Genomic DNA, 25,594 nt, shown 5'->3' on the forward strand with positions numbered 1-25,594 from the left:
GAGCCACAGTCAGCTCCTGGTCTTGTTTTTACTGACTGTATAGAGCTTCTCCATCTTTGGCTGCAGAGCATATAGTCAATCTGATTTCTGTGATGACCGTCTGGTGATGTCCATGTGTAGAGCCGTCTCTTGGGTTGTTGGAAAAGAGTGTTTGCTATGACCATCGTATTCTCTTGACAAAATTCTATCAGCCTGTGCCCTGCTTCATTTTGTACTCCAAGGCCAAACTTGCCTGTTATTCCGGTTATCTTTTGGCTTCCTACTTTAGCATTCCAATCCCCCATGATGATAAGGACATCATTTTTTGGTGTTAGTTCTATAAGGTGCTGTAGGGCTTCATAGAACCGGTCAATTTCATCCTCTTCAGCACTGGTGGTTGGGGCATAGACTTGGACTACTGTGATATTGAATGGTTTGCCTTGGATTCGAACTGAGATCATTCTGTCATTTTGAGGATTGTATCCCAGTATTGCTTTTCCTACTCTTTTATTGACTATGAAGGCTACTCCATTTCTTCTGAGGGATTCTTGCCCGCAGTAGTATACCTGATGGTCATCTGAATTAAATTCACCCATTCCTGTCCATTTTAGTTCGCTGATACCTAAGATGTCGATGTTCAGTCTTGTCATCTCTTGTTTGACCACGTCCAGCTTTCCTTGATTCATGGATCTTACATTCCAGGTTCCTATGGAGAAAAAATCTTTACAGCATCGGACTTTCCTTTCACCACCAGACACATCCACAGCTGAGCGTCCTTTCGGCTTTGGCCCAGTCGCTTCATTCTTTCTGGTGCTACTAGTACTAGCCCTCTGCTCTTCCCCAGTAGCATATTGGACGCCTTCCGACCTGAGGGGCTCATCTTCCAGCGTCATATCGTTTTGCCTTTTGGTACTGTCCATAGGGTTTTCATGGCAAAGATACTGGAGTGGGTTGCCATTTCCTTCTCCAGTGGATCACGTTTTGTCAGAACTCTCGGCTATGACCTGTCCGTCTTGGGTGGCCCTGCACGGCATAGCTCATAGCTTCATTGAATTACGCAAGTCCCTTCTCCACGACAAGGCAGTAATCCATGAAGGGGATGTGTATATATGTATATGTATATATGTATATATGTACCGTATATACTTGAGTATAAGCCGACTCGAGTATAAGCCGAGACCCCCAATTTCACCCCCAAAAACTGGAAAAAGTTATTGACTCGAGTATAAGCCGATCCGCCGTTCTGCAAGCCTCCGCCGCCGGCGGAGGCTGGACCGCGCTCTCCAAGCCTTCGCCGCCGGCGGAGGCTGGATCCACACTCTGCAAGCCTCTGCCACCAGCAGAGGCTCGATCTGCCATTTTGCAAGCCTGAATACACAGGAATACCCTGTGTGGCCGCGGCTCTCGGGGAAGCCCTGGCTGTCCGCTTCCTCGCTCCATGCTGCCATTCGGGGCTCGCGCGTTCCCCGGGCAAATCGCGGTGCCCAGCAGGCGAGGAAACACGCCCGCTCCAGTCGCCCCCCCTTCCCTCAGGAGACGCGAAGCAAGTGACCGCCCGGAGCTTACCGAGGACTTCTAGGATCGCGCGCACCTCTCCCAAGCCGCTGCCGTCCGGAGACCTGCCGAAGTTTGGGGAGGTGCGCGCGCACCTCCCCAAACCTCCCCAAACGTTGGCAGGTCTCCGGACCTCCGCGCCCTGCCTGCCTGCTTCTTTCCACAGCGGAAAGAAGCAGGCAGGCAGGGCGCGGAGGTCCGGAGACCTGCCGACGTTTGGGGAGGTTTGGGGAGGTGCGCGCGCACCTCCCCAAACCTCCCCAAACTTCGGCAGGTCTCCGGACGGCGGTGGCTTGGGAGAGGTGCGCGCGATCCCGGAAGCACCAAAGCCTCGGCCGCGCACAAGTCCTTGGTAAGTTTTTTTGTTGACTGGAGTATAAGCCGAAGTGGAATTTTTCAGCCCAAAAAGTGGGCTGAAAAATTCGGCTTATACTCAAGTATATACGGTAAACTAACTTCATATGCTCTGGTTAATCATATTCTTTAAAACCAAGACTTAAGTCTCATTTGGGTATTATGACAAATGGATTTTTGTCCAGTAAAAGTTCTAACTGGGATGTGCAAACCAACATGATATCCTAAATGGATCAAATCATGGTTTGCTCATAACATGTGAGTCAAGCCATTTTCCCTTGAAGCATAAATGTTAATGGAATTGAAACTCTGACTTGTCTGTTATGGATCAGATTGCTATCCATTCTGGCAAGTGGAACCCACCACTTTTCAAATAGGACTGGCCTACGATATTGTTTGGCTTAAGGCAAATGACAAAATAGTAGCCATCTAATTTCATATACAGAAGGGAACCAGACTAGCAGTTGATTTTTTGACAGGACTGGTTGTGGAAAATGTCCTGAGCAACAATTATCTGTAATGACTAATTTAGTGAGTGAGGCCAAACCCTGTAGTACATACAGTGATTTATATGTTATACAAGTATGGTTTTTAACTATCCAATTCAGTCCGGCAGGTTGGGTATGTTACAAGTCCCACCAACCAAGGAATGTTGGCTGGTGGGGATGAGGAGACATGCTTTCTCTGCCATCATCCCTGTCCTCTGGAACACTCTCCTCAAAGTTGAGGATGACTCTGACTGACCCTGTTGGACTTTCATAAGGCCTTGAAGGCTTTGTGTCTGAGTCTGGGGCTCCAAATGCGTGAAAAGCCTTGCTTCCTGACAGTATAGACATTTATAATTGCATTTTTTGTTAGTTGACATATATATTTAATTTTGTAATAAGTTATAACTGTTTTTAACTATTTTATGATTGTTCGCTGTCTAGAGTTACTTGTTTGAGATGAGCAGCTTTAGAAATTGAATAAATAAATAAATTCTATCTTGCAACCAAGTGAAATGATCAGGGGGCTAAGAGGAGGAAGGAGCTGGCACTGCTGCTGCCTCCAACGTCTGTGGTGTGAGGTGATTGTCTCACTCTAGGACTGGATCTTTCCCCAGAGTTTTCCCATTCTACCTATCTGAGGAATGCCATAGATTGAATGAATACAATACATGTTGTCCCACTGAATCTAATGCAGAGAGCAGAGTGTGGGAGGCTAAAACAGTAGGATAAATAAAAGATGGCTAACACTATTGGAATGAGCAATCTTTTCATGCAAGCAAAACTGCTCTCTCTATATTAAACATGTTTAAAAGAGGCTTTGATTTTCATTCTTTTTACATTTAGTCCAGCTTGAAAGGGAAAATAGTAGCTCTTTAATTCCTCAGAACTATTTCCAGGCACATAAAAATGATGTCTAGTTTTCTGCTTCCAGACAGAATAGGAAAAGGGAGATTTCCTGAATATATGCATGTGTGTAAACAAGATTAAATTCCCACATTTTCAATTCATAGATTCTCCTCTGTTCATATTTGCCTGACTTTTTATTGTTTCATGCAAACAGTTTCAAAAAAGCAAATTGGAAGGGATGCTGAAATGAAAAAAATAGGACAACGTTTTAATTTTATTCTGTCTCCTGTTGCAATTACATTTGTAGAGAAAAGTTGGAGGTGGAAAAGAAATATTTTCTCTTACTTAAATACTTTGAGCTTCCTATTTGGGAAATTGAGAAATATTAGAGATTCTTGATTTGCTGCAGCAATATCTTATCAGGTTAAGAGCAGTTGCAGCAATGCAGAGAAAGACAGAGAATATATACCTTTTATATCTGATTTTTTTATTGATATTTAATTGCATCCTACTGCAAAGATGTTTTGATACTGAATTTGTCTCCCATAATTTGAGGGCTGACTAAGGTATTGCTTTTACTTATTTGATCAGGAAATGGTGCCAATGCTTTGGATCACAGCTAATTAATTTGAAAGGTATCCATAGAAGTGGGGAATTGCCTTTTCAGGGAGAAAGTTGCTTCATTACATTTATAGGATAGTTAGTTATTTCTGTCTGTCTGTCTGCCTGTCTGAATTCCTATAGTTCTTTTATTTTCAAAAGGAGATTCTTGGCATATACCCTACTATCATCCTTATGCTCAACAGTTAGTTATTTCCAGGAAGGTCTGTAAGGATGGGGGAAGAAGACAAGATGGCAGCCACAACTATGTGATCAAAGCCACACCATTTTTTAATATGTGTCATGATGTGGCTGTTATCTTGACTTTTTTTAGCCCCTCTACAGATGACCCAAGTACCTCTGTGGTTTCCTTTAATTTATAACTCCATAATTTCTCTTTGGTGTGCAATCACCCACTGTTTCCAACAATTCTCAGTTTGCTTTATATGATTACATTATTCCTATTGGTTCATAGTTTGGGGTGGAGAGCATCGACCTATTGCCTTGGTAGCTCAGGTTTACTTATTCTAACTAAATCCATTAAGTTTAATGGGCTGCAATTAGTCCTGATGACCAATGATTTCACTGATTTTAGCTGTACTCCTTGTGAGTGATTGCTACAGGATAATAAACTACAGTAGCAACTTTGAGCTACGGTATTAAAAGAAGTCAATGGAACTGGATCATAATAATGTTTCAAATAGTTTAAGTAGGTAATAGATTACACTAAAATAAGCTTTGCACTTCTGTGTTTCCATGAATATTTTTGGTAGCTCTTTACATTGTGAGAAGAGATTTGTTATTCATGAATATCTGGCAGAGATCAACCCTGAACAAAATTCATACTTGCAAAAAGCTCCCTCTTCGTCACTACTACATAATACCTACTGCAGAACTCATTCTGCTTATTTTGCACGTTGGAATTTTTTTCTTCATGCATGTTATTTTTAGCATTTGCCTGGAAGAAAATGTCTCTGACTCAATGCATTTATGGGGAAGGAGAGAGAGGGAGGGAGGAGGGAGGGAAAGAGAGAAAACTTTAACTTGCTTGGAATAAGCCTCACCTTTATAAACCAATCTGCTTCTTGCCTAAACCTCAACATGCACAGTGGCCTCCCTCCAGACCCCATTTTTCATAAAATATCAACAGGGATCATGGGAATGAGTTTTCTTAATTGCCATCATTTCCCTAACTTACTTTATTGGTTTTTAGGAAAGCCATTGAAATTTAGCTAATGCAGCTGGCCTTGGGAGTCTAGACACTTTAATCACTCTGGCTTTGAAATATATTACTGTGTGTGTGTGTGTGTGTGTGTGTGTGTGTGTGTACACACACACACACACACATACACACATATATATAAATACTGTAGGTGTATGTTGATTTTCACATTGTATGAATGCTGGAGATATATGTCCTGACAGCTTTACCAAGTAGAACAGGCAGGAAATACAACCAGGTACCTTAATTCTATTATTCAATGTAAAGCTACATTAATAGAATCTTGCAAGTCTTGAAAGTATAAATCTCCTATTTGTACTCCTTTATAGATTGAGAAACTAGAGAGGGTTTCTTCTGGCCCTTCTCACTATCCAGCTATGGACTATATTGTCTCTTATACGTCCATTTCCTGGGCAGCAGTTCTATGCCCTTCTCAAGATCTTTCCTATCATACCATTACAGATCCTCACTCATCAGTGATTAGAGTGGAATATGAGCTCAATAAGTAAGCAAACAAATAAATAACAATATAAATAAAAAATAACCACAAATGTCTTGGGAATTATATCTTCCTCCATCTGGTTTTATATCTGACAGTGTTCTAGAGTTTTCTGTTGTGAAGCCATTTACTTCCTTGTGTGAGCCATTTCTTGCTGTCAGTGGTTTGCCTGGTCCAACTGTCACGATTAAAACAACAACAAAAGCACAAGCTCAGTTCCTTATATGGAATGGAACACTGTTAATTATAATCAAGGAACAAGTGATGACATATTCTCTGTTTGGAGATGGTGATGATGACATGTTCTAAAATGGTGTGAGGCCAAATGGTGAGAAATGATAACATTTTAACAACAGAAATTGGTATCAATGGAGCAGCATTGTGCACCATTATCATGACTTCCAAGCTTCTGTCAACTCTTTTCCTGGGTTTTGTCTCCATGCTTTTTATCCTGATTTTGCCTTCTGCAACACAACTTTAGTTCAGATGATAGCCTCAGCCCTGGTACAAGATGAGCCATGTTAGATTTAAAACTTGTATTTATTTTCATGCTGGGCTTTCTCAGTAGACATTTTATACCGGGGGTCTTCAAAATTGGCCCTTTTTCTGACTTGTGGATTTCAACTGCCAGAATTCCTCAGCCAACATGTCTTTTAAGATCTTTTAAGTTAAAAGTCTAATCTTATGGGACCTGTTGAGAAGGGCACAATGTGGGATATACTACTAGTTTCTATCCTGAAGAAGTTAATTCCAAATTGCAAGCAAGAAATGTAACACATATACATTAGTTGTGACTGGAGAAGAGACACTCAGTGAGATTAAGTGACTAGTGCATTATAGCATTGGAAATAATTCATTTCTAAGACACTATCTATTGGTGACTGGAAACCTCTTGTGGACTTTTTGTATAAAAATGAAAAAAAATGAATTTGTGATTTATGGCTTAGACAAGAGAGATTATGGAAAGAAGAATATTATGATATAACTTTAGAGACAGAGTTTAAGATATAATTGCACTGATAACTGCTGTGAAGAATATGGGAAAGGACTTCCTACCTTTTCTATTGTTTCTTCAGCCATTTCTCTTTAACTACTTTTTCCTTTTCCTTTGATTTCTTTCTTTTTTCCCCCCTTTAAAATAGTTTGTATTAGTTTTTATCTTCTTTTTTTTAAATGCTTCAATGAAAATTATATTTTAAAAAAGGAAATAATTCATTCTCTAGAAATGTAGGCATACTGTAGATTGAGGTTTCAAAATGTGAGGCTTGCCACCAAAGGCATATGTCATGGAAAGTGTTTCTTCTGTGGAATTACTCACTTTATAGCTCAGCCTATTAAAACCCAAAAGCTTTGCATTTTCTGTAGACACATCTATGTTTTTCAACTGTTATGGATTTCTTCTTGCATGCAACCTGTCTTGTGATTCTGCAGATGGAGTTTAAGAAGATTGAACTCTTTGAAAATCCTATGCATCTTAATCCCTGTTCCTTTGCCATGCCCAAAGGCAGGGAATGAATATGATTTTATTAAATTTATTCCAGCACAGAGGTTTTGATTAATAAGAAAGAAACAATTTTACCAGACAGGAGCTGACTACCTGAATGTATAAAAAGATTCTTGGAAAGCATTTTTACAATCACTAGTAGACATAGAATTGACTCTCCACAGAATGTAAGTGTAGGGCAGACATGTCAAACACAAGGCCCGGGGGCCGGATCCGGCCCACAAAGTGGTTTCATGTGGCCCGCGAAACCATCCTGGAAACAGTGAGGGAACAGCCCCCACTGCCTTGGCCCCGGTCCAGAGACCCTCCTTCTGCCAGAGACCCTCAGATCTGTCCCACTCCTGCCCAGGCGCCCATAGGCACCCTTGATGCGAACGATGTAGAGCTGGCCATGCCCACCCAGTAGGCCATATGCACTCTAGCCACGCCCACCCAGTAGGCCATGCCCACCCGCCCCCCTGAGGGCAACCGCAATGCTGATGCGGCTCTCAGTGAAATTGAGTTTGACACCCCTGGTGTAGGGTTTTTTATATTTTGGACAAACTTTGAATTAGGCTATTATTAGAAACCTTCTCTCCCAAAAATAAAATGGTGACAATTACTGTCATGAAAAAGGAATAGTAGTCAGAAAATGCTGGTTTCTTCAGCTGAGACAGTGACAGAAATAGATCCTGGTCATAATGGAAAAAAATCTTCCAGCGGCTGGAAATTCAGCACTATTGTGAGATATCAGGTAGACTATTAGTCAATGTTATTTAAAAAAACAAACCTGCCCCACATGACCAGACATTTTTTGGTTAGCAAGCCAAGTACTTCAAGTTTCTGAATTGCCAAGAGACAGGGTAGAATATGTTTTCTCCACTATGGTGGTGTTTTTATTGTAGCATCTCTGTTGCAGAGTTACGTAATTATTGGTTGGAGTTAGTTGATAGCAACAAGGAGACTGAATTACTGTACTGCCTTTCTTATTATCAAAGTCTTACCAATGCCAATTTGCAAACCTTGGAGCCATGCCAGTGATCTTCAATTGTGTCCTGCAGCAGAAATAAAGCTGTTTCAAATGTTTTTTCCCTTATTATTTTGAACACGTGCAACGGAAAAGTGTAGGGTGAAACCCAGCAATGCTAACATTCTTGTGTAGGATCCATAAATGAGAGTGAAAGCTATTGATACCCAAGAATATGCCACTTGTATCAAGAATTTATGTAGAACTTTTTCCCTCTCTTTGAGAGAACAATTATCTGCTCACTTTTTCCATACTAGACATACAGTAACTTTGGAATCCTTCACCATGTCCCATTAAAAGGTTGTAAGTTGACCATCTCTATCTGGAATGCCTACATTATTTAAGAAACCTTCTTAATGAAATCACATTAAGAAATGACATTTCGTACAAAGCAAAAACTATTTTGCAACTGATCAAAACAGAGTTTTACCACTCCTCAGTCTCCTTCAAAAGTTCGTATTTAGAATTGTGAACAAGATCTGCTTTTCTCATTCTTCTCTATTGTGCATATGTGCATTAAAATAAAAATTAAAAATTGTGCATATGTATAGGTGCATATGTATAGGTGCATTAAAAGGGACACGGTGGCTCAGTGGGTTAGGATGCTGAGCTTGTCGATCAGAAGGGTCGGCAGTTTGGTGGGTCAAATCCCGAGTGCCGCGTAACAGAGTGAGCGCGTTACTCGTCCCAGCTTCTGCCAACCTAGCAGTTTGAAAGCACGTAAAAAAATGCAAGTAGAAAAATAGGGACCACTCCAGTGGGAAGGTAACAGCATTCCGTGCGCCTCTGGCGTCTAGTCATGCCAGCCACATGACCACGGAGACGTCCTCGGACAAGCGCTGGCTCTTCGGCTTTGAAACGGAGATGAGCACCGGCCCTTAGAGTTGGAAACGACTAGCACGCATGTGCGGGGGAACCTTTACCTTTACCTTTTATAGGTGCATATTCAAGATTGCTTTACTTCAATTAGTTGCTCTTCACCTCTGTTCTTTCATACAAATAACAGCATTGAGAGAATCATTTGTTCCACTCTTTACCTATACACTTTGCTGTGTATTTGCCTCATCATTACCTCTTCACCTGATTCTCCCAATGGACATGTGAAAAGGCTCAGTAACTATAGAGATCATATTGATTGATTCTAAAATTTATTTTATCCTCTCAATTGTACTTTTTTCTTCCTTTAAATACCGCTTATTGAAACAAACAAAAAAAATATGGATGGGCAAATCTTTTACAATATCAGAGATGAAAATCTGGTTTAATTTTTACCTTCTTCAGACCTGGAAATCTTGACTGCTTCAACAGCTGTTTCTGTTTTTTTCTCAGTGCAGGGGAAAATCACAGGAAACACACCAATAAAATATTAGTTCCTCAAATATTAAGACATAGTGAAACTTATCAGAAAAATGAGAAATGATTTCACCAGAAATGCCTACTTCCATTAGAACATATTAACCAGCTTTCCATTCTTGAGTCATCAGCTATACTCTTCCTTAAACCCCTAAAGAAAAATAAGATGAAAACAAATGTACCATGTAAAGTTGTGGGGAAATGTATATGGAAAGTTATTGTGCCCAATGTTTGGAAATAAGTTTCTTCTTCCATTTATTTTTAAGTTAAGTAAAATTTAAGCAATTCGGTTTTTCACTAAAATATATTGTGTTTCTCACTAAACATTCATTTGTATGATGTCAGTATAGTCAGACAAAAAAATCCAGTATGGAATTTCTGAATGGCTTCATCATTGGAGATTTTTAAGAAGAGATTGACAGTCATTTGTCTGAAATGGTATAGGGTCTCCTGCTTGACAGTGGTTTGGACTAGAAGACCTCCACGATCCCTTCCAGCTCTATTCTGATTGATTGATTGATTGATTGATTGATTGATGGTATTCTTTAGTGTTGAGAATGACAACTAGGGCATTTATTCTGATTTATAGATTATCTCTTTGAGTTTTACCAGCACACTAAATCAGACTTTCTCAAACTGTAGGTCCCCAGATGTGTTGGATGTTCCTTTTGGCTACCCTGATAATGGAAGATGAATTTCTGAATTTGTTTTTTTTTAATATTCAATTTTATTTTCCCATTTCTTCCACAAACAAGTCAACAAATATATCGCCACACATAAATACATACACGTACGTTTGGGTGCTGCTCGTCCATTTCCCCTTTCACTGTATCCACCCTCCTTCTCTCTTTTCCCTCTTCTCTACTTTCTTTCTCCCTTTCTCCTTTCTTTCCTACTTCCCTCTTCTTCCTCTCCTCTCCTCTTTCCCTCACCACTCCCCTCCCGTTTGTCCCCACTTCTCCTTCTCTTTCCCTCCAACCTTCCTACTTCCTTCCCCCTCCTCTACTCTCTTCCCTCTCTCCTCTCCTTTCTTCCCTCCCATTCCTCTTCCGATACAATTCAGGGGTGATGTCCGAGCAGCTCCTCTCCTTGGATTTTCAAAGTCTATATTAGGTATGATAATATTCTTATCTCCTCATTTTTCTTCCATCTAAATTAGTGTTAACTGTCTTAAGCATATTCTCTTTTTCACCCACTCGTAAAATTTTCCCCAAATTTCATAATACTCTGACTCTGTCTTATCTTTAATTATCATTGTTAATCTATTCATTTCTGCACATTCCATTATTTTCCTGAATTTGGAGGGCATCAGTTAGGCAAGGCTACCTTAGATACATAAAGGCTTGGTTAGTTCCTTGGAAGTGCTGATTTTTTGGGACAATCGTTAGAGACATATACAGGAAAGAAAGGTTTGCCATTGATAAATATTGGATGTGAAGCTAACATAATCAGATTGCATTTGTATAAATCATGCATTTCAGTTCAAAATTCAGTTTCCGTTCACAGGCATGAGTAAAACCTTACAGTGGTCATTCTTCCCCTCCTTAGAAAGAATGGAAAATATAATACCGTAAATAATATATAATCAAGCATCTTTTTTCAAGATTTTGCATAGGAGAGTCTATTTGTTTGTTTGGTGCTATTTCTCTCCATCCTTCACTGCAATTCAGAGAGAGAGAAAAAAAATCTTTGAATTGCCTGTTTTGTCAATACTTTATCCTTCCATCCTATTTCCATGGCTTAAGTCGCACCACATCATGCTCTTTTAGTGGAAGAATATTAGCTCATTGCCTGACTCATGCAGTTCACTCTATGCATATCACTTGAGAAGAAATGTATTTACTGTTTTACCATAGTCCTCAGAATAACTCTACATTTATTTATTTGCAATAAATTCACATTGGAAGTTTTAGAACCTCAGTACTGCTTCTGTTACCTGCATGCCAGAATGGCCTGCATGCCAGTCCATTTTCAAGACAGCTTGAAAATGACAAAAAAAAGGTTGATCAGTTTCAGCATTTCTCTCTCTGAAAGCTAGCTAAATGATTTAAGAACTAGTTCTCTTGAGTCCACGGGATGCTGGAAACAGCAGCCTGCATATCCTTTTATTTTAAAAGCTTATTAGTGTGTTGAGTGTTCATGTGTTTAATGTTCATGTCAGTCAACTGTTTTATTCTTTTCTGTTAAAACAATTTATGTGCTTCTGTGTCATGATGCATTGTCCATTTTTACACTGGTTTTCCTCCAAGGAAGTCAGAGTGATGGATATAGGCCTCACCCTTTTTTTTTCTTTACCGAAACTTGTAAGGTAGGTTCAACAATAAGACAGAAAGAGACTGACCTAAGTTTGTTTGGTCAGATTCTAATTCCCAGTCTTATCTAGCAGAATGGCTCACTGTTGCTTAGTTCCTCCCTGCAATTGAAGTCTGGTTAAGTACTTTACTAAATTTATGACCATTAGAATGGTTTCTCTATCAGGCTGAGAAACGAAGAACAGCTGCAAACAATTATATCCCTTGTTCTTAAAAAACAGCCAATGTGTAGGTAGGAAGATAGATAGATAGATAGATAGATAGATAGATAGATAGATAGATAGATAGATAGATAGATAGATAGATTTCATTTTTGTTCTTTGAATATTTGGTTCTGTAAATCCCTCTAAGACTTACAGTTGCCATCAATCATTTATTCTGTAAAATTTCAGACTTGCTCTCAGTAAACAAGGTAAATAGGGATAATAATTGGAAGAGAACAGCCCCTATTGATGCTTTGTTGTATTTTTTTAAGAGTATTTGTCCTATGTCCTCCTGCTCAAGATTTCTGTCTTTTTGTTTTCTCTCCGTGACAATTTGTGTTTCCCTTCCAGACTCTGGACTTATAATAAGATTTCTCTGTCTGTATACCTGGTACCAATGTATTTGTGGAAACATGTCTATATATTTGGATATGAAGTTTGCAGTAATTCAGTGGAGGCTTCCAAAATTAAACACTGTACTTCTAAATGGGTTAACTGTTAGCCTGCTTTCATGCAAATTGAAACTTTTGCTAAGATCCTTCCAAGTTCCTGTGTGCCAAATTGCAATTATAAATGAGAATGCAACACAAGAATCTCTAGAGTGCCTGAATATTTTTCCCAGACTATCCAAGTTACTTTTTCGGCAGCTAGTAAAGTTTTTCACTAGTGGCAAATCTAATAATTGCTTATAAAATATTTTACTCTTGAGGTTCAAAATGGAGTGATTTACAAAACTAGACTTCTGGAAAAATGGGTTTAAAAAGATGAGCTAAAGGACTAAGAATGGTATTACAAATACAGCTTTTGAATGGAGATAAAAATAAAATGCCATGCTGTGCAGCCTTAGGATATCTTATAGATAGCTTGTCTTGAGCCAGAATTTCACAGGCAGTTTGCATGATTGGTATACAATTAATATAATAAATATTTCATTTTCATAATGATAACAGATGATAAGCTACCATTGGTGAGCCTGTTATTTGAGGCATCTGTAGGACAAGTAAGAAAAGGCAAGTTGGCAGCCATGATGTATGATCAAAGCCTCACCTTTCTTTATGAATCCACAACTCTAAATGGGTTAATATTAGGTTTAGAAGTATGAGTTTGGGCATGCATATAATTTCTTCCGTGATTTCAAACTAATACATGTGACAATATATTGTTCAGAGCTTTTTCACATATAACACCAAAAGTACCAATTTATATGGATATAAATTGTTTCTTTGTTGTAGAAATGTTGGTTTTATATTCCGAGATGGAGAAATTGAAAACTACATTTAGGGTTTGCTATTAAAACTTCCTTAATATTTTACATAGTGCTTCAACTAAAAAGCATATAACATCCATCAGAGCATTAATAAGCAAAAAAAAAACACCCCTATTGCTTCTCTGTTGCAGTTAAGGAAAGTACTCTGCTGAATTCTGCCTGTCAGTCTTCCAAAATATTTCACTTGCAGAAAAGCAGCTTAGTTTTTTTTTCTTCCTTACCTTATACTGCTTTCAGAATACTGTAGAAATTCTTTTTTTCTCCTAACACTGTGCTTCCTTTATGATTATGAGGTGGTGGATGTGTTTGTCATTGTTCTCCCCATCACTCAGCCTGCACTTCCTGCTTTAAACCCCCCTTTGGGTGGAATTTCTACTGATGTCTTCCTTTGGGATTTAATAGAAGTATGGGAAGTTAGGGATGCTCTTGGTGACTGGGAAGATAATTGTATAGACAAATGCAGGGTAAAACACTTACCACAGCTTCCAGCCTTTTGGTGATTAAGAGGTATACAAGAATTTCACCAAAATATTTTACTCTTTTTTGTGGATAAGGGACAAATGCAACCTTTCTTGGCATATTACTTAGAAATCTAAATAACAGCTGTATTAATCTTGTTTTAAAAATAAAATGTAATGACTTGACATTTGTATATGCAGTGAGCTCCCTTCCTTCCTTCCTCCCTCCCTCCCTCCAAAGGAAGGTGTAGATTTTATATCATCTGTACTGCATATCCTCCATGAGTAAATGAATATATGTTATTAAAAATAATAAAAGCACTGACAGTTTAATAAATTATCTCAAGTTTTTGAATTATAAAGACTGTTTAGTTGATCTGTTTCTCAGTTTTTAAGAAGTCTCATCTCATCTAATAATGGAAATAAATTTTGGTTGAATAAGTAGACAGTTCCCAAAGAGTTTTTCTTCTTTCCGTTTAGTTGTATATAGATCAGGCTGTCTAAAACAACAAGTGGAAAATTTTGGAAAAAATGTAGAGTTCAGGTTGTAGAACAAAGGTGCCCTTGCAATTTAAAGAGACCCAGCACCAGATTTGTAGGTAGAGACTATGGTCAATGAATAAAGGTAAAGGTTCCCCCGCCCATGCGTGCTAGTTGTTTCCAACTCTAGGGGCCAGTGCTCATCTCCGTTTCAAAGCCGAAGAGCCAGCGCTTGTCTAAGGACGTCTCCATGGTCATGTGGCCAGCATGACTAGATGCCAAAGGCGCACGGAACGCTGTTACCTTCCCACCGGAGTGGTCCCTATTTTTCTACTTGCATTTTTACGTGCTTTCGAACCGCTAGGTTGGCAGAAGTGGGGACGAGTAACAGGCACTCGCTCTGTTACGCAGCACTTGGGATTCGACCCACCAAACTGCTGACCTTGTGATCAACAAGCTCAGCGTCCTAACCCACTGAGCCACTGCGTCCCTTGGTCGATGAATACACATCCTCTATTATACAGTCTGTAGCAGCACACCCCCCAATGCATTCTTCTTTCCTTTTTTCCTTATCCCTATAGCTAGAGACAGCATTCTCTACTTCCTGATGTCTATCCCCTCCCCATCCACTGCTTGGAAGAGAGACACTATTCTCTTTTATTCCTCTTACTACTGGCAGTGGGGTTCTCTCTTGGCAGCTAACATTCATTTCCAAACCGATTTAATCCTTAGATAGTCAGTAAGGAATTCACTTTTTATTAGGTTTCCTATACTGTCCTTTGAAATTAATATTTCATCAATTTTCACCAAAAAGACTCTTTGAAAAATATTGAGAGCCCTGTTCACACTAAAGCTTAGTTTATAATTTATCTCACTGCAAAAGAGAATTTGTTTCAAATTTCTCTTGGTAGTGTTTTTGAGTTTGTTGTGGATAATAGCAGGATATTTTATGGCTGTTTCATTTTGCACATCCTTCCAGTACTCTGAAGCTTCCAGTCTGAAAAATCCCCATGAAATGTTTTCTCATCAGGTCTTTCCTTGGGATTTCTTAAAAGTGCTAGAAGCCAAAGGGAATGTAAACATTTGGAGAGATTATGGTAATACCTCCAATCTCTTGGTCACTTTGAAACTAAGCGTGAGAAAAAAATCTCACTTTACCCACAAGAATTTTACAAAATTCTCTTTTTTTAAAAAAAAAAATATCCCCAAAGGAATTTCTTTTTCATCATATTGAATGGGAACTCATAGAAAAATATATATGTGAATGTTTCTGCATGGCATATATTTGCACACGTGGCACCTTTGTGGTTGCTTGGAATGCAATGTATGTAAAAGATGTTACATGCATGTAAAAGATATTAGATCATAGTATCTTTTATCAGCCTGTTGAAGACATAGATGCACCATATATATAGTTATTCCTAGAGTTGGTCTTAATATTCCATTATACAGTAACTGGTGCTGTACAGACTTAAATCATGTTGGTCTAAGACAAGGGTAGGCAACCTTGGCTCTTTTATGACTCGTGGACTTCAACTCCCAGAATTCCTGACCCAGCCACACTAAGGGGAAAGGGAGAGACTTCCAAGCTGAGCCATGCTGGCTCAGGAATTCTGGGAGTTGAAGTTCACAATTCATAAAAGAGCCAAGGTTGCCTACCCCTGGCCTAAGAGGGGATACTGTAGTCTCACAGCCTGGGAATTAGGTTACAAAATGTTTGGTTCTTGCAACAGAGATAACTACTGCATGGATAAATGATTATTGGAGTTAACATTTTTATGGATAAATATTCTGATTTTTATGAGCAGCATGGTAGGCTAGAGCAGAGCTTTTCAACCTTTTCACCCATTGTACCACTTTTAGGATATGGCAGCATCCGAGTACCACCAGTCACCTAGCAAGGTGTCAAAAACTTGATGACTAAAAAAAAAGGGGGGGAGTGATGAAGTACAGGTAGTCCTCGACTTACAACAGTTCACTTAGGGACTGTTCAAAGTTACAATGGCACTGAAAAAAGTGGCCCCGCCAAGCCACAGCTAAGCAAGACACCTGCCTGCCCGCCCGGCGGTGCTTTTCCTCCTGTCCGAGGTTTTCATTGTTATGAGCATTTCTGTTGAGGATTGGCAGTGGGGGTGGGGTGGGGGGTGTTTGGTTTTTATTTCCCCCCCCCCTCTGCTGGGTGGTTGCAGCAGGTTTTAGTCACTTCACATGACCCTGGGACACTGTGACCATCATAAATATGAATCAGTTGCCAAGCATCTGAACGTAAATCACAAGACACTGGAGATGCTGCAACATTCCAGCTGATCGGTGCTTCTTCTGGGCTCAGAAGCGCCAAGATCAGCGCCGAGCTCCAGCTGCAGCCTGGCACTGATACTGGGGCTTCCACTGAGCCCTGACAGCCCTGCAGCTCCAGCCATCTCGCTCAGGCTTGTGCGGTGCTGCCACCGGTTCAGCTCATTCCCCTCCCCCACTACCACTTTTCTAGGACGGTCGCGTAGCACCTGCCAGGTGCCAATGTACCACAGGTGGTATCCGTACCACTGGTTGAAAAGCCCTGGCCTAGAGGTTAAGAGGCTTGCCTCACACTCAGGAGGCTGAGAGTTCAATCCTGGCTGATGTTTCTCTATCTGGGCACAAAGAGAAGATATCTGAGGCAAACTCCACGTGGTGTCAGGAAGGGCATCCAGCCAGTAAACACTCAGCTCCATTTAGTTACCCACATTCCACCCCGAATAAAAGGATGAAAGAGTCATAAAAAGAAAAAAAATCTTGAGTTTTATCAGTGGTATGGCCAACAAATGTTTGCAGATTATGCTTTTCCCAACATAGAAAGCTGTGATAGGGAAAGAAAGCTCTACCAGTTGAACTCAGGCCAGTCACTTACATAAAAGGGAAGGCAGTACCTATAATAATCTATATAAAAGAGAGTACTCATAAATAAATCCTCTTTTTTTCAGAACATAACCCGATTGTGTTAACAGTTTGATTCCTTGTGCTTTCTTACATAATCATATTATTATTTTGCAATGGTTAATGTTTTCCTCTGATGCTGTTCCTCCACAGAGCCCCTGAAATCATCCTTGGTTTACCCTTCTGTGAAGCAATTGACATGTGGTCTTTGGGATGTGTCATTGCAGAGCTTTTTTTGGGCTGGCCATTATATCCAGGAGCTTCAGAATATGATCAGGTTGGTATTGTTGGTTTTGTTGCTATTGTTGTTATTGTTTGGACAAATATGTTAACTCTTCTGCTGCAAGGGTGACATACTTCATGAATTTAATGAGAAATTCTCTTCCATCAGTAATGGGAAATGGAAAGATACTTTTCATCTTGATTATTTATTTATCTATCTATCTATCTATCTATCTATCTATCTATCTATCTATCTATCTACTTACTTACTTACTTACTTACATTTTTATACCGCCCTATTCCCGAAGGACTCAGGGCGGTTTACAGGGCAGCAGAATACCAATTTGTCAAGTGCACTCTCCCAATTCAAATACCTCATTGGTATTTTTTACAACAAAAGATCTCAGTCAGGGTAGGGAAATTGTGGCCTTCCACGTGTTCATGAATTATAATTTCGGCAACCTCCAGCAATGGACAGGATAGTTGGTGTTTCTGGGAGTTGTACTTTGGCAGCACGTTGAGTTTGTAAAATCTATGAGTTAAAAGTCAAAGTACAAACGTAATTTCTGAGAAGTGCTCAACTTAGGCATTTAGCTGAATTCATGGAGGACTTCAAAAACCTACTCTTTCTGATTCTGCAAGATCAGCTGAAGGTCTAATGTGTGTATTTGCATTGACCTGAAAATGTGAATTGCTTTCCATTTAATTCTGGACTCTTAATAAAAGAAGCATCAGATCATGCAGAAAGCTATATTAACACTCAAGTAAACACAAATACAGTGTTCCTACAAACTGCCAGTTAGATGTGTAGAGGTTGCTGACAAAATGGGCCAAGGCCTGTATCTAATCTCTGACTAGCTTTGGTTCTGTGCACTCAATTGAAATGCTTGAACAGAGCTCAGGCATACCAACAAAGGCTAATATAATGACACTCTTACATCTATTCTTCTCCAAGCCAGGCGTCTTCTAGTTCTGTGTATTAAACTCTCAGGATTTCTTCATATAGCTGTTAGCAAAAGATGTTAACAGCGCAGACATCTAGAAAGCACCCAGCTTAGGGAAGACTACGCTGTTTTTCATCTGTCTCCAAATTTTAACCTTCCCATTTCCAGTTAATTATGATTGCCTTGCCCTGTTAGCATGAAATGATCTTATATTTTCACTGCTGAGGTATGTTTTGTTATTTTTGGACCTCTACATCTGAGCTGTCAAAATTCAGTGTTAAAGAGTTTTCTATATCTCTTTGCTGTCATCTAATGATTGTCTGGAATTTTTTTTTGCAGTCCAGATATAGTAGCCCTACTTATTCTCTGTAATGTTTAGGAATAGTGTTTCTTTAGTAGCACTTTGCATAAATGTACTCTCAATCAAGAATTTCATTTTCAAAAAAAGAGAGAGAGAGAGAGAGAGAGAGAACACTGTCTAAATGGCAGTCTGGTCAGTGGTAAGGGAATTCTTGCTCCCTTCTCTTCCTGCAAAAGATAGGTGGACTGAGATGCCCATTGCATGATTATTTGGGACAAACTAATTTTGCACTGCCAAGACATACAAATGTGGTAAGTAAACTGGAGAGAAGGAGGTCTCAATTAGCTACATTTGCATAAACAAAAGCTTATTTCTCATTTACTCAACCGTGGAAGTTCTAATTATTATGCAAAGGTCATGTATTGAATTTACAGCTGTAATGTATGCCAAAGGTCTGTCCCATCAGTTTTGAGTTTCCACACTTTTCTAATTTATTGCTATGAAATGCTGCCAAATGTGGCATGGAAGATGGATGCAACACAAAACTTCACTCTCCTTAGTTTTATTCAGGAAGATCCCTATTTATGCTTGTGAGACATGTTAACACAGAGAATAATAAGCCACACATTGAATTAGTATTAGAAATTAAAATATACTGAGTACCCTAAAAAGCCAATTTGCATGAAGGTAAAACCTGTGTTATTAAATAGTAGGAACTCTTACATTAATTTAAAGGGTTACAATTTTTATGAGACAAGCTTTCATTACATACTGTATGTGATATGCAAATGAGGGAATTGCTATAGTTTCTGCAATTCATTTCCAAATGTCCTATTTATAGGCCCCAAACAATGGATTTAGAGATTTCTTGTAACTTGGGTTGAATTTTCCATGTATCTAATGAAATAGGGGATCATTTAGGGCATAAGGTTCAATCACATCACTCATCAGAGAAATCCAGATTAAAGTATCCCTAACAGATGTCTATCTCTAACACACTCTGAAATAATTAATTTTCTAGTACCATAATTTTCTTTGATACTTTTACTCCTTTCAGGTTGTAAACCAATTTCATATTTAAAAACTTTTTTAAAAGGAAAATACTAAGTAGGCTTAATATTTTACTATTGTTGGAGCACTGTTCTAGAAAGGGACTTGGGACAGATGGAGCAAATCTCACTTGTCAGGGAGGTAGACAGGATACGGAAGCTGCAACGGAAGTATTCTGTCCTTTATGTGGATCAGGTAGGAGTTGGCTACAAAATGAAACTTCCCTTGATAATATTAACAAATCTCAGAAGTCTAAATATGATCTTGCTAAGGATGTTCCTAGTGAAGGGTTAGGTAGTGGTACCAATCAAAATCATTCTGCAGCTATTCTGTCTTTTTCTCTTAATGGTTTTTGCTTTGTTTGTTTTTGTATTTTGTGGATAGCAAAGTAGATCAAAGGAATAGTGGAAACAGTTCGTTAACAGTTCTACTTGAAGTATGTCATCTGGACCCCTGGAAAATCCTGTCATTGAAACAGGTCATTGACCTTGAGCAGAAATTTTGGATTAAAATCAATATTTGCAGATGACAATTGCTGGAAACTACATTTAATTCTTGGTTTCTGCACAAAATCAATTTCTGCTTTGCCATTGGCCAGCATGGATTTAGCATTGGTTTGCCTAGAGCCTGCAGGGTTTAAATTATTCTGCAAGAATACGCATAATTAGCATATGCATGGGGAGGTAGGGAAAACTAATGTCTGAGCGTCAAATATATTCAGTTGTAACTGCGCACGTAAATCCTTTAGGAGGTCAAACAGCTGAATGTCCTCAGTTCAAAATCCATCCTGTCATTTCTTTTGTCTGCACTAAAGTATTGTCCTTTTGTCTGCACTAAAGTATTGCTCTGCACTAAAGTAATTGTCTATCTCATCTTTCCCTCTTTCTGGTTTATTGCCACTGCTATATTATTTATTTCCAGAAGCAGCAGAAGTTTATGTTGTAGTTGCAAAACATACTTACTGTTTTAAAATTTACTTACACACACACTCTCCAGCATTTTAAAGAAAGTGTGTATTTTATATTAAATTAAGATGTCCCACGTAATGAAGTAAGTTCTAGTGTATAAACACAGGCAGGTGTCTCACTAGGTAGTATTGTTTGCCACACTTAATACTGTTGACTTGGATTCTTCAAATCTCAAACCCAGATACTGTATATTTCTATTGTTTACTGTCTGATCCTTTTTAAATTTTAAATTTCAGGTATAAAAACTGAGACTTAGGATCTACATTAAACCTATTGTCACATTTCTGGATGCTGATGGTCATTTTGATACAGATTCCTTCCTACTCATATTGTTCTAATCACTGGGTCCTTGTGCATCTTTTGACACAGTTACAACTTCCTTCTCCCCCTTTGGGTCTATCAGTTATTAAACAATGCAGCACATACAAATCCTCTTAAAGTTAATATTTGAGGATCAAAGCCAGAGTTGTAAATGTTCTGTTGCCAATAAAGCACAACCTTGGAGCATGTATGCTTTCTTTGTATAGGATTATTACCTTTCCTTTATCTTTATAAGCTATGAACAAAATGATACACACCATAAGCTTGAAAGGCTAATATAGCGGTGTAGTGGGATTTTAATAGAGAAAAGAAAGATAACGTTATAGCACCCTAGTAATTTAGACTTTTAATACGTAGCCAACATTATTAATGGTTGAAATCTGTGGGCCTTGTCCTCTCTTTCAAATCCTTGATTTGAGTAGCACTTTCTGTGCCTTTTGTTTTATTTCTGTATTTTCTTTCGTTGTTAAATATGCACACAAATATGTTTACCTCATTGGGCAGAAATTCTGATACAGATCTCAGTGAAATTATCCTGGTCTCATCTTTCTCTTACAGATCCGATATATTTCACAGACACAAGGCTTGCCAGCTGAATATTTGTTAAGTGCAGGAACAAAGACCACAAGATTTTTCAATAGGGACACTGATTCACCATATCCACTGTGGAGGCTAAAGGTAAGGTGCTGTTTTTGTGGTTTTTTTAAGCCTCCTTAGACCCTGCATTTCATAGTATTGAAATATTGCTGATATATTTGGTAAAATTATAATGTTGTGCTGATGCAGAGTCGCTGCAATCAGAGAATCCATTTTGGTCTGTCTAGAGGGGTTTATTTATTTAATTACATTTATTGTAACGTAATTATTGAACTGAAGAAACTTCTTGGATGAGAAACATATTCAAGGAAAAACAGTCCAGTTGTCTTTTGAAAAAGCACTTTTGGGGTACATTTATTATAGCGGCCTACTTGCAGCAGCTTGTGCTAGACAAGTTAAGCTGTGTCATGTACAATAAGGCAGGAGTTTCATACTTAAGAATCAGAAGTACGTTCATCAAAATTTTATGAATTATATCAAGTACAAATTCTTTCTGCCTGTCTTGCTACTATTGGTTTGGAAGCCAGAAAGCTTTTACTGGAGATTATCTTGTTACTCAAGACTTCCTGGCTCAAATTCTGTAATTTCTAGTATAATCTTATGAAGAGAAACCGTAATCATATTTTACTGAAGGTGGTATCTCCAACATTACTGCCTCCCATTAATATAGCCAATGCAGTCTCATTTCACTGCAATATCAGAAGATAATATCAGGGACTTTTGACCCTGAGGGAAGACAAGGATGAGAAATCTTTACAATGGCTGAGGGGTTGCATTCATTTCTGCAGAGATTCATGTCATGGCAGCAGAAACAATCAAAACCTAAAATAGTTAAAGGAATAGTGTTTATTTCCTTCCCATATCCCCTCCCTTTTTCTATATCTTTCCCCAACCCACCTGCATGAGGAGGATAAGAGGAGTTCAGCAGGTGCCATATCTAAGTCAAGAGTCCATTCCCTTACAATAAGACCATGTGTTGCTGAACCTACTTTCTACATATGATGAAAAATATTGTAATGATTTAAAATAATGAAAATATTTATTTTCATTCCCTTGCAATTCTTATGTGTGATGGCCAACGTACCTATAATAAAATAATATTATGTTGGGATTATGCTTAAAGCAGTGGCAAATTATGTATCATTCACTTGAGTTAGAAATAGACTAGTGTATAGTGAAATGCTGATTTTACTGTCTTTTGGGTTGATTCTGGGCAGACACCAGATGACCATGAGGCAGAGACGGGTATTAAGTCAAAAGAAGCAAGAAAGTATATTTTCAACTGTTTGGATGACATGGCACAGGTAAGAATATTGCCAGGATATCACATTTATCAGTAACAAAATAAGTAAATAAAAACAATGCATTCTTCCATTAGTCCAAAAGAACTGTAGATAAATTAAACCTATAGTAGCTTAATTTGCTTTTCAACCTGTATCATTGTCAACAAAAGCGCTTCTTATGACATTTTCCTTATAGAGAAGATCAGTAAATCACAAATTTTAAGCTCCTATCCCCACTACAATACATACTCACCCACAAAAGTGAAATTTGTTCTAGAACTGAGATTGAGATTTTTAAAAAGGGATGCTTAACTAGATAAACTCTCTACACACACATTATATTTTATATATTGGCAGCCCTCCCCCTTTTTAAGGTGTAGTGGTTATGCTTAAGGTTCAGAGTTTATGTGTCTTTATCCAGAATGGGGAAGTCCATCAGTACAGGTAGTCCTCAACTTATGACCACAGTTGAGCCTAACATTTCTGTTGCTAAGTGAGACATTTGTTAAGTGAACTTACAGCCCTTCTTGTCACAGTCGTTAAGTAAATCGCTGCAGATGTTAAGTTAGTAACCCAGTTGTTAATTGGATCTGGCTTACCCCCTTGAGTTTGATTGTGAGAAGGTCACAAAAGGGGATGACATGGCCCTGGGATAATGCAACCGTCATAAATATGAACCATTTGCCAAGAGTCTGAATTTTGATCATGTGACCATGGGAATGCTGTAGTGATTGTAAGTGTGAAAAATGGCCATACGTCCCTTTTTTCTGTGCCATTGTAACTTTGAATGGTCACTAAATGGACTGTTGTAAATTGAGGACTACATATATACTGGACAGGGCTCTGCAATACATGCAACTTAAAACAGATCTCATAATATTGTACAGCAGGTACTGGCCGTCCAGTTTATTCAACAGAGAAGTTGATGTGGAAAACATTACCATGATTGAAAATTATAATCTTAGTAGAATTTACTGCACATTAAACCTACATAAGAGAAAGCAACATGTTTTGTACATGCATTTAGAATAGCTACTACTCCAATGTTCATTGGAAGCCTATACCTCCCCAAAGACTCTACCTCTGTGGAAGAGTGAAGAAGAACCTGCAGATTTGATTAGTTCAGACTTTCTAGAAATCTGTATCTGCTACTGATTTGAATTTCCCTTCCAGGTAAATATGACAACGGATTTAGAAGGAAGTGATATGTTGGTGGAAAAGGCAGACCGGAGGGAGTTCATAGATCTGCTAAAGAAAATGTTGACCATAGACGCAGATAAGAGGATAACACCTATTGAAACACTCAATCACCCATTTGTCACCATGACACACCTGCTTGATTTTCCCCATAGCACCCAGTAAGTTTCTTTCGGTCTACTTTGTGTTGGCAATTTTGGAGTGGGGAGGTGTGAATAATGGGATGCAGGGAAGAGTTAATTGATAAGCTGCCCGATGTGCCTCTTGGGATGGTAGCAGGTTTTGCACATACATGGCAGCCAAGCAGAATTTAGAGACCCAGAAAGCTGTTCACATGACAAGAACATTTTCATGATCTTTAGCTGGCAGCTCTTCTCCTAGAAATGGTTTACTTTGAGTTATTTTAATAGCTCTGGAGTCATGAGATATTATTTAAGAATGGCATTTCTGGTTCTTTGCTCCAGTGATTTATTCATCTGTTCCTGAGCTGCTTCAACTATTTCATTGTTAAGTCAGTAACTGTTAGGAAACCTGGATGGTGACTCACCTCCAATAACAAGAAGGCAAAAGTATTTTGTTCCTCTTATTTTCTAGAGCAGCGTGCCTGGCTGAGGAATTCTGGGAATTGAAGTCCACAAGTCATAAAATGGCCAAGTTTGAAGACCCCTGTTCTAGAGGCAGGCTTAGAGATATGAGAAAGTTTTGGGGGAGAAATCATGGAAGCTTTTTTGAAGGGACATAGGCATGTTACTTGAAACACAGGGCAACTGTTGAACATGGTAGACAATAAATTGAGTAATTTTTTTCTTGACAGAATTTAAGACACCTTGCCTTGTGCTACGATACCACACCATTGTAGCCTTGTGCTATGATACCACACCATTCACATCACTAGCTACCTCCATGCAAAACAAAAACAAAAACCCAACCCAAACCCTCAATTATTAGATCACAACCCAAGGATGTGTGTGGCATGAGCAGGGTGTGTGGATATTTTCACATAAAAATGTAGTTCTGTGCTAGGAAATGAATCAGTGAGAATCTGTGAAGAATTATTGATGCCTTTGAGATTCCATCTCAGAATAGATAATTGTACTAGTTGTCTTTAAAAATGTCTTCCAAACTGATGATTATTTTTGCTTGCATTAATTCTGTTCATTCTATTTTTCTTAGTAATTTTTAAATTATTTTTGTTTTAAATGTAGCCCTGGAGTAACTTTCTACAAATAAGATATGGTATACTGACTTGACAGATTAGTACGGATTATATCAATATTTGATTGTAGAAAATGATAGGGCAAAAAATGTAAAAAAATATGTAGTTTCTCCTTACTACAGGACGTAATGGGTTTTTGCAAAGGTTCAGCTTTGGCACTGTTCACTGGAATGACAGAAAAGGAAAAATAAATTCTAGCATTTTCAGGATATTTGGAGTTCTTAAGATTTGTTTCAAGGCGAGGTGACCTTAGAGCTATAATAAAACTCAGAACGGAGCAATCATCTGAGAATGTATGGTAGAAGAAGCAGTGATTCTAACAACTCATGGTATTTGCATAATTGTTGTTCAGAAAATTAAAGAATTTATCTGTTGAAGCCTTGGGTTATATTCTTAACAGCAGCTGTATCTATTACATAAACTTATTTTTCATAGCTGCCCTTAAAGAATCCTGGTG

The 25,594-nt window shown here is 38.6% G+C and overlaps 1 protein-coding gene across 2 annotated transcripts in view; it reads left to right on the plus strand.

The window, feature by feature from the left end:
• The window catches only part of HIPK2 (homeodomain interacting protein kinase 2), an 81,465-nt gene that overhangs the window by 29,181 nt on the left and 26,690 nt on the right, over positions 1-25,594 (plus strand). For both annotated transcript variants that reach the window (XM_083366039.1, XM_083366040.1), the window contains 4 exons: positions 17,192-17,315; positions 21,403-21,522; positions 22,659-22,745; positions 23,898-24,082. In XM_083366039.1, the coding sequence (XP_083222165.1) occupies positions 17,192-17,315; positions 21,403-21,522; positions 22,659-22,745; positions 23,898-24,082 (516 nt within the window). The remainder of the gene's footprint in view (positions 1-17,191; positions 17,316-21,402; positions 21,523-22,658; positions 22,746-23,897; positions 24,083-25,594) is intronic.

Source organism: Vipera ursinii, assembly GCF_947247035.1.
Source record: "Vipera ursinii genome assembly, chromosome: 6".
Classification (NCBI taxonomy): Eukaryota; Metazoa; Chordata; class Lepidosauria; order Squamata; family Viperidae; genus Vipera; species Vipera ursinii.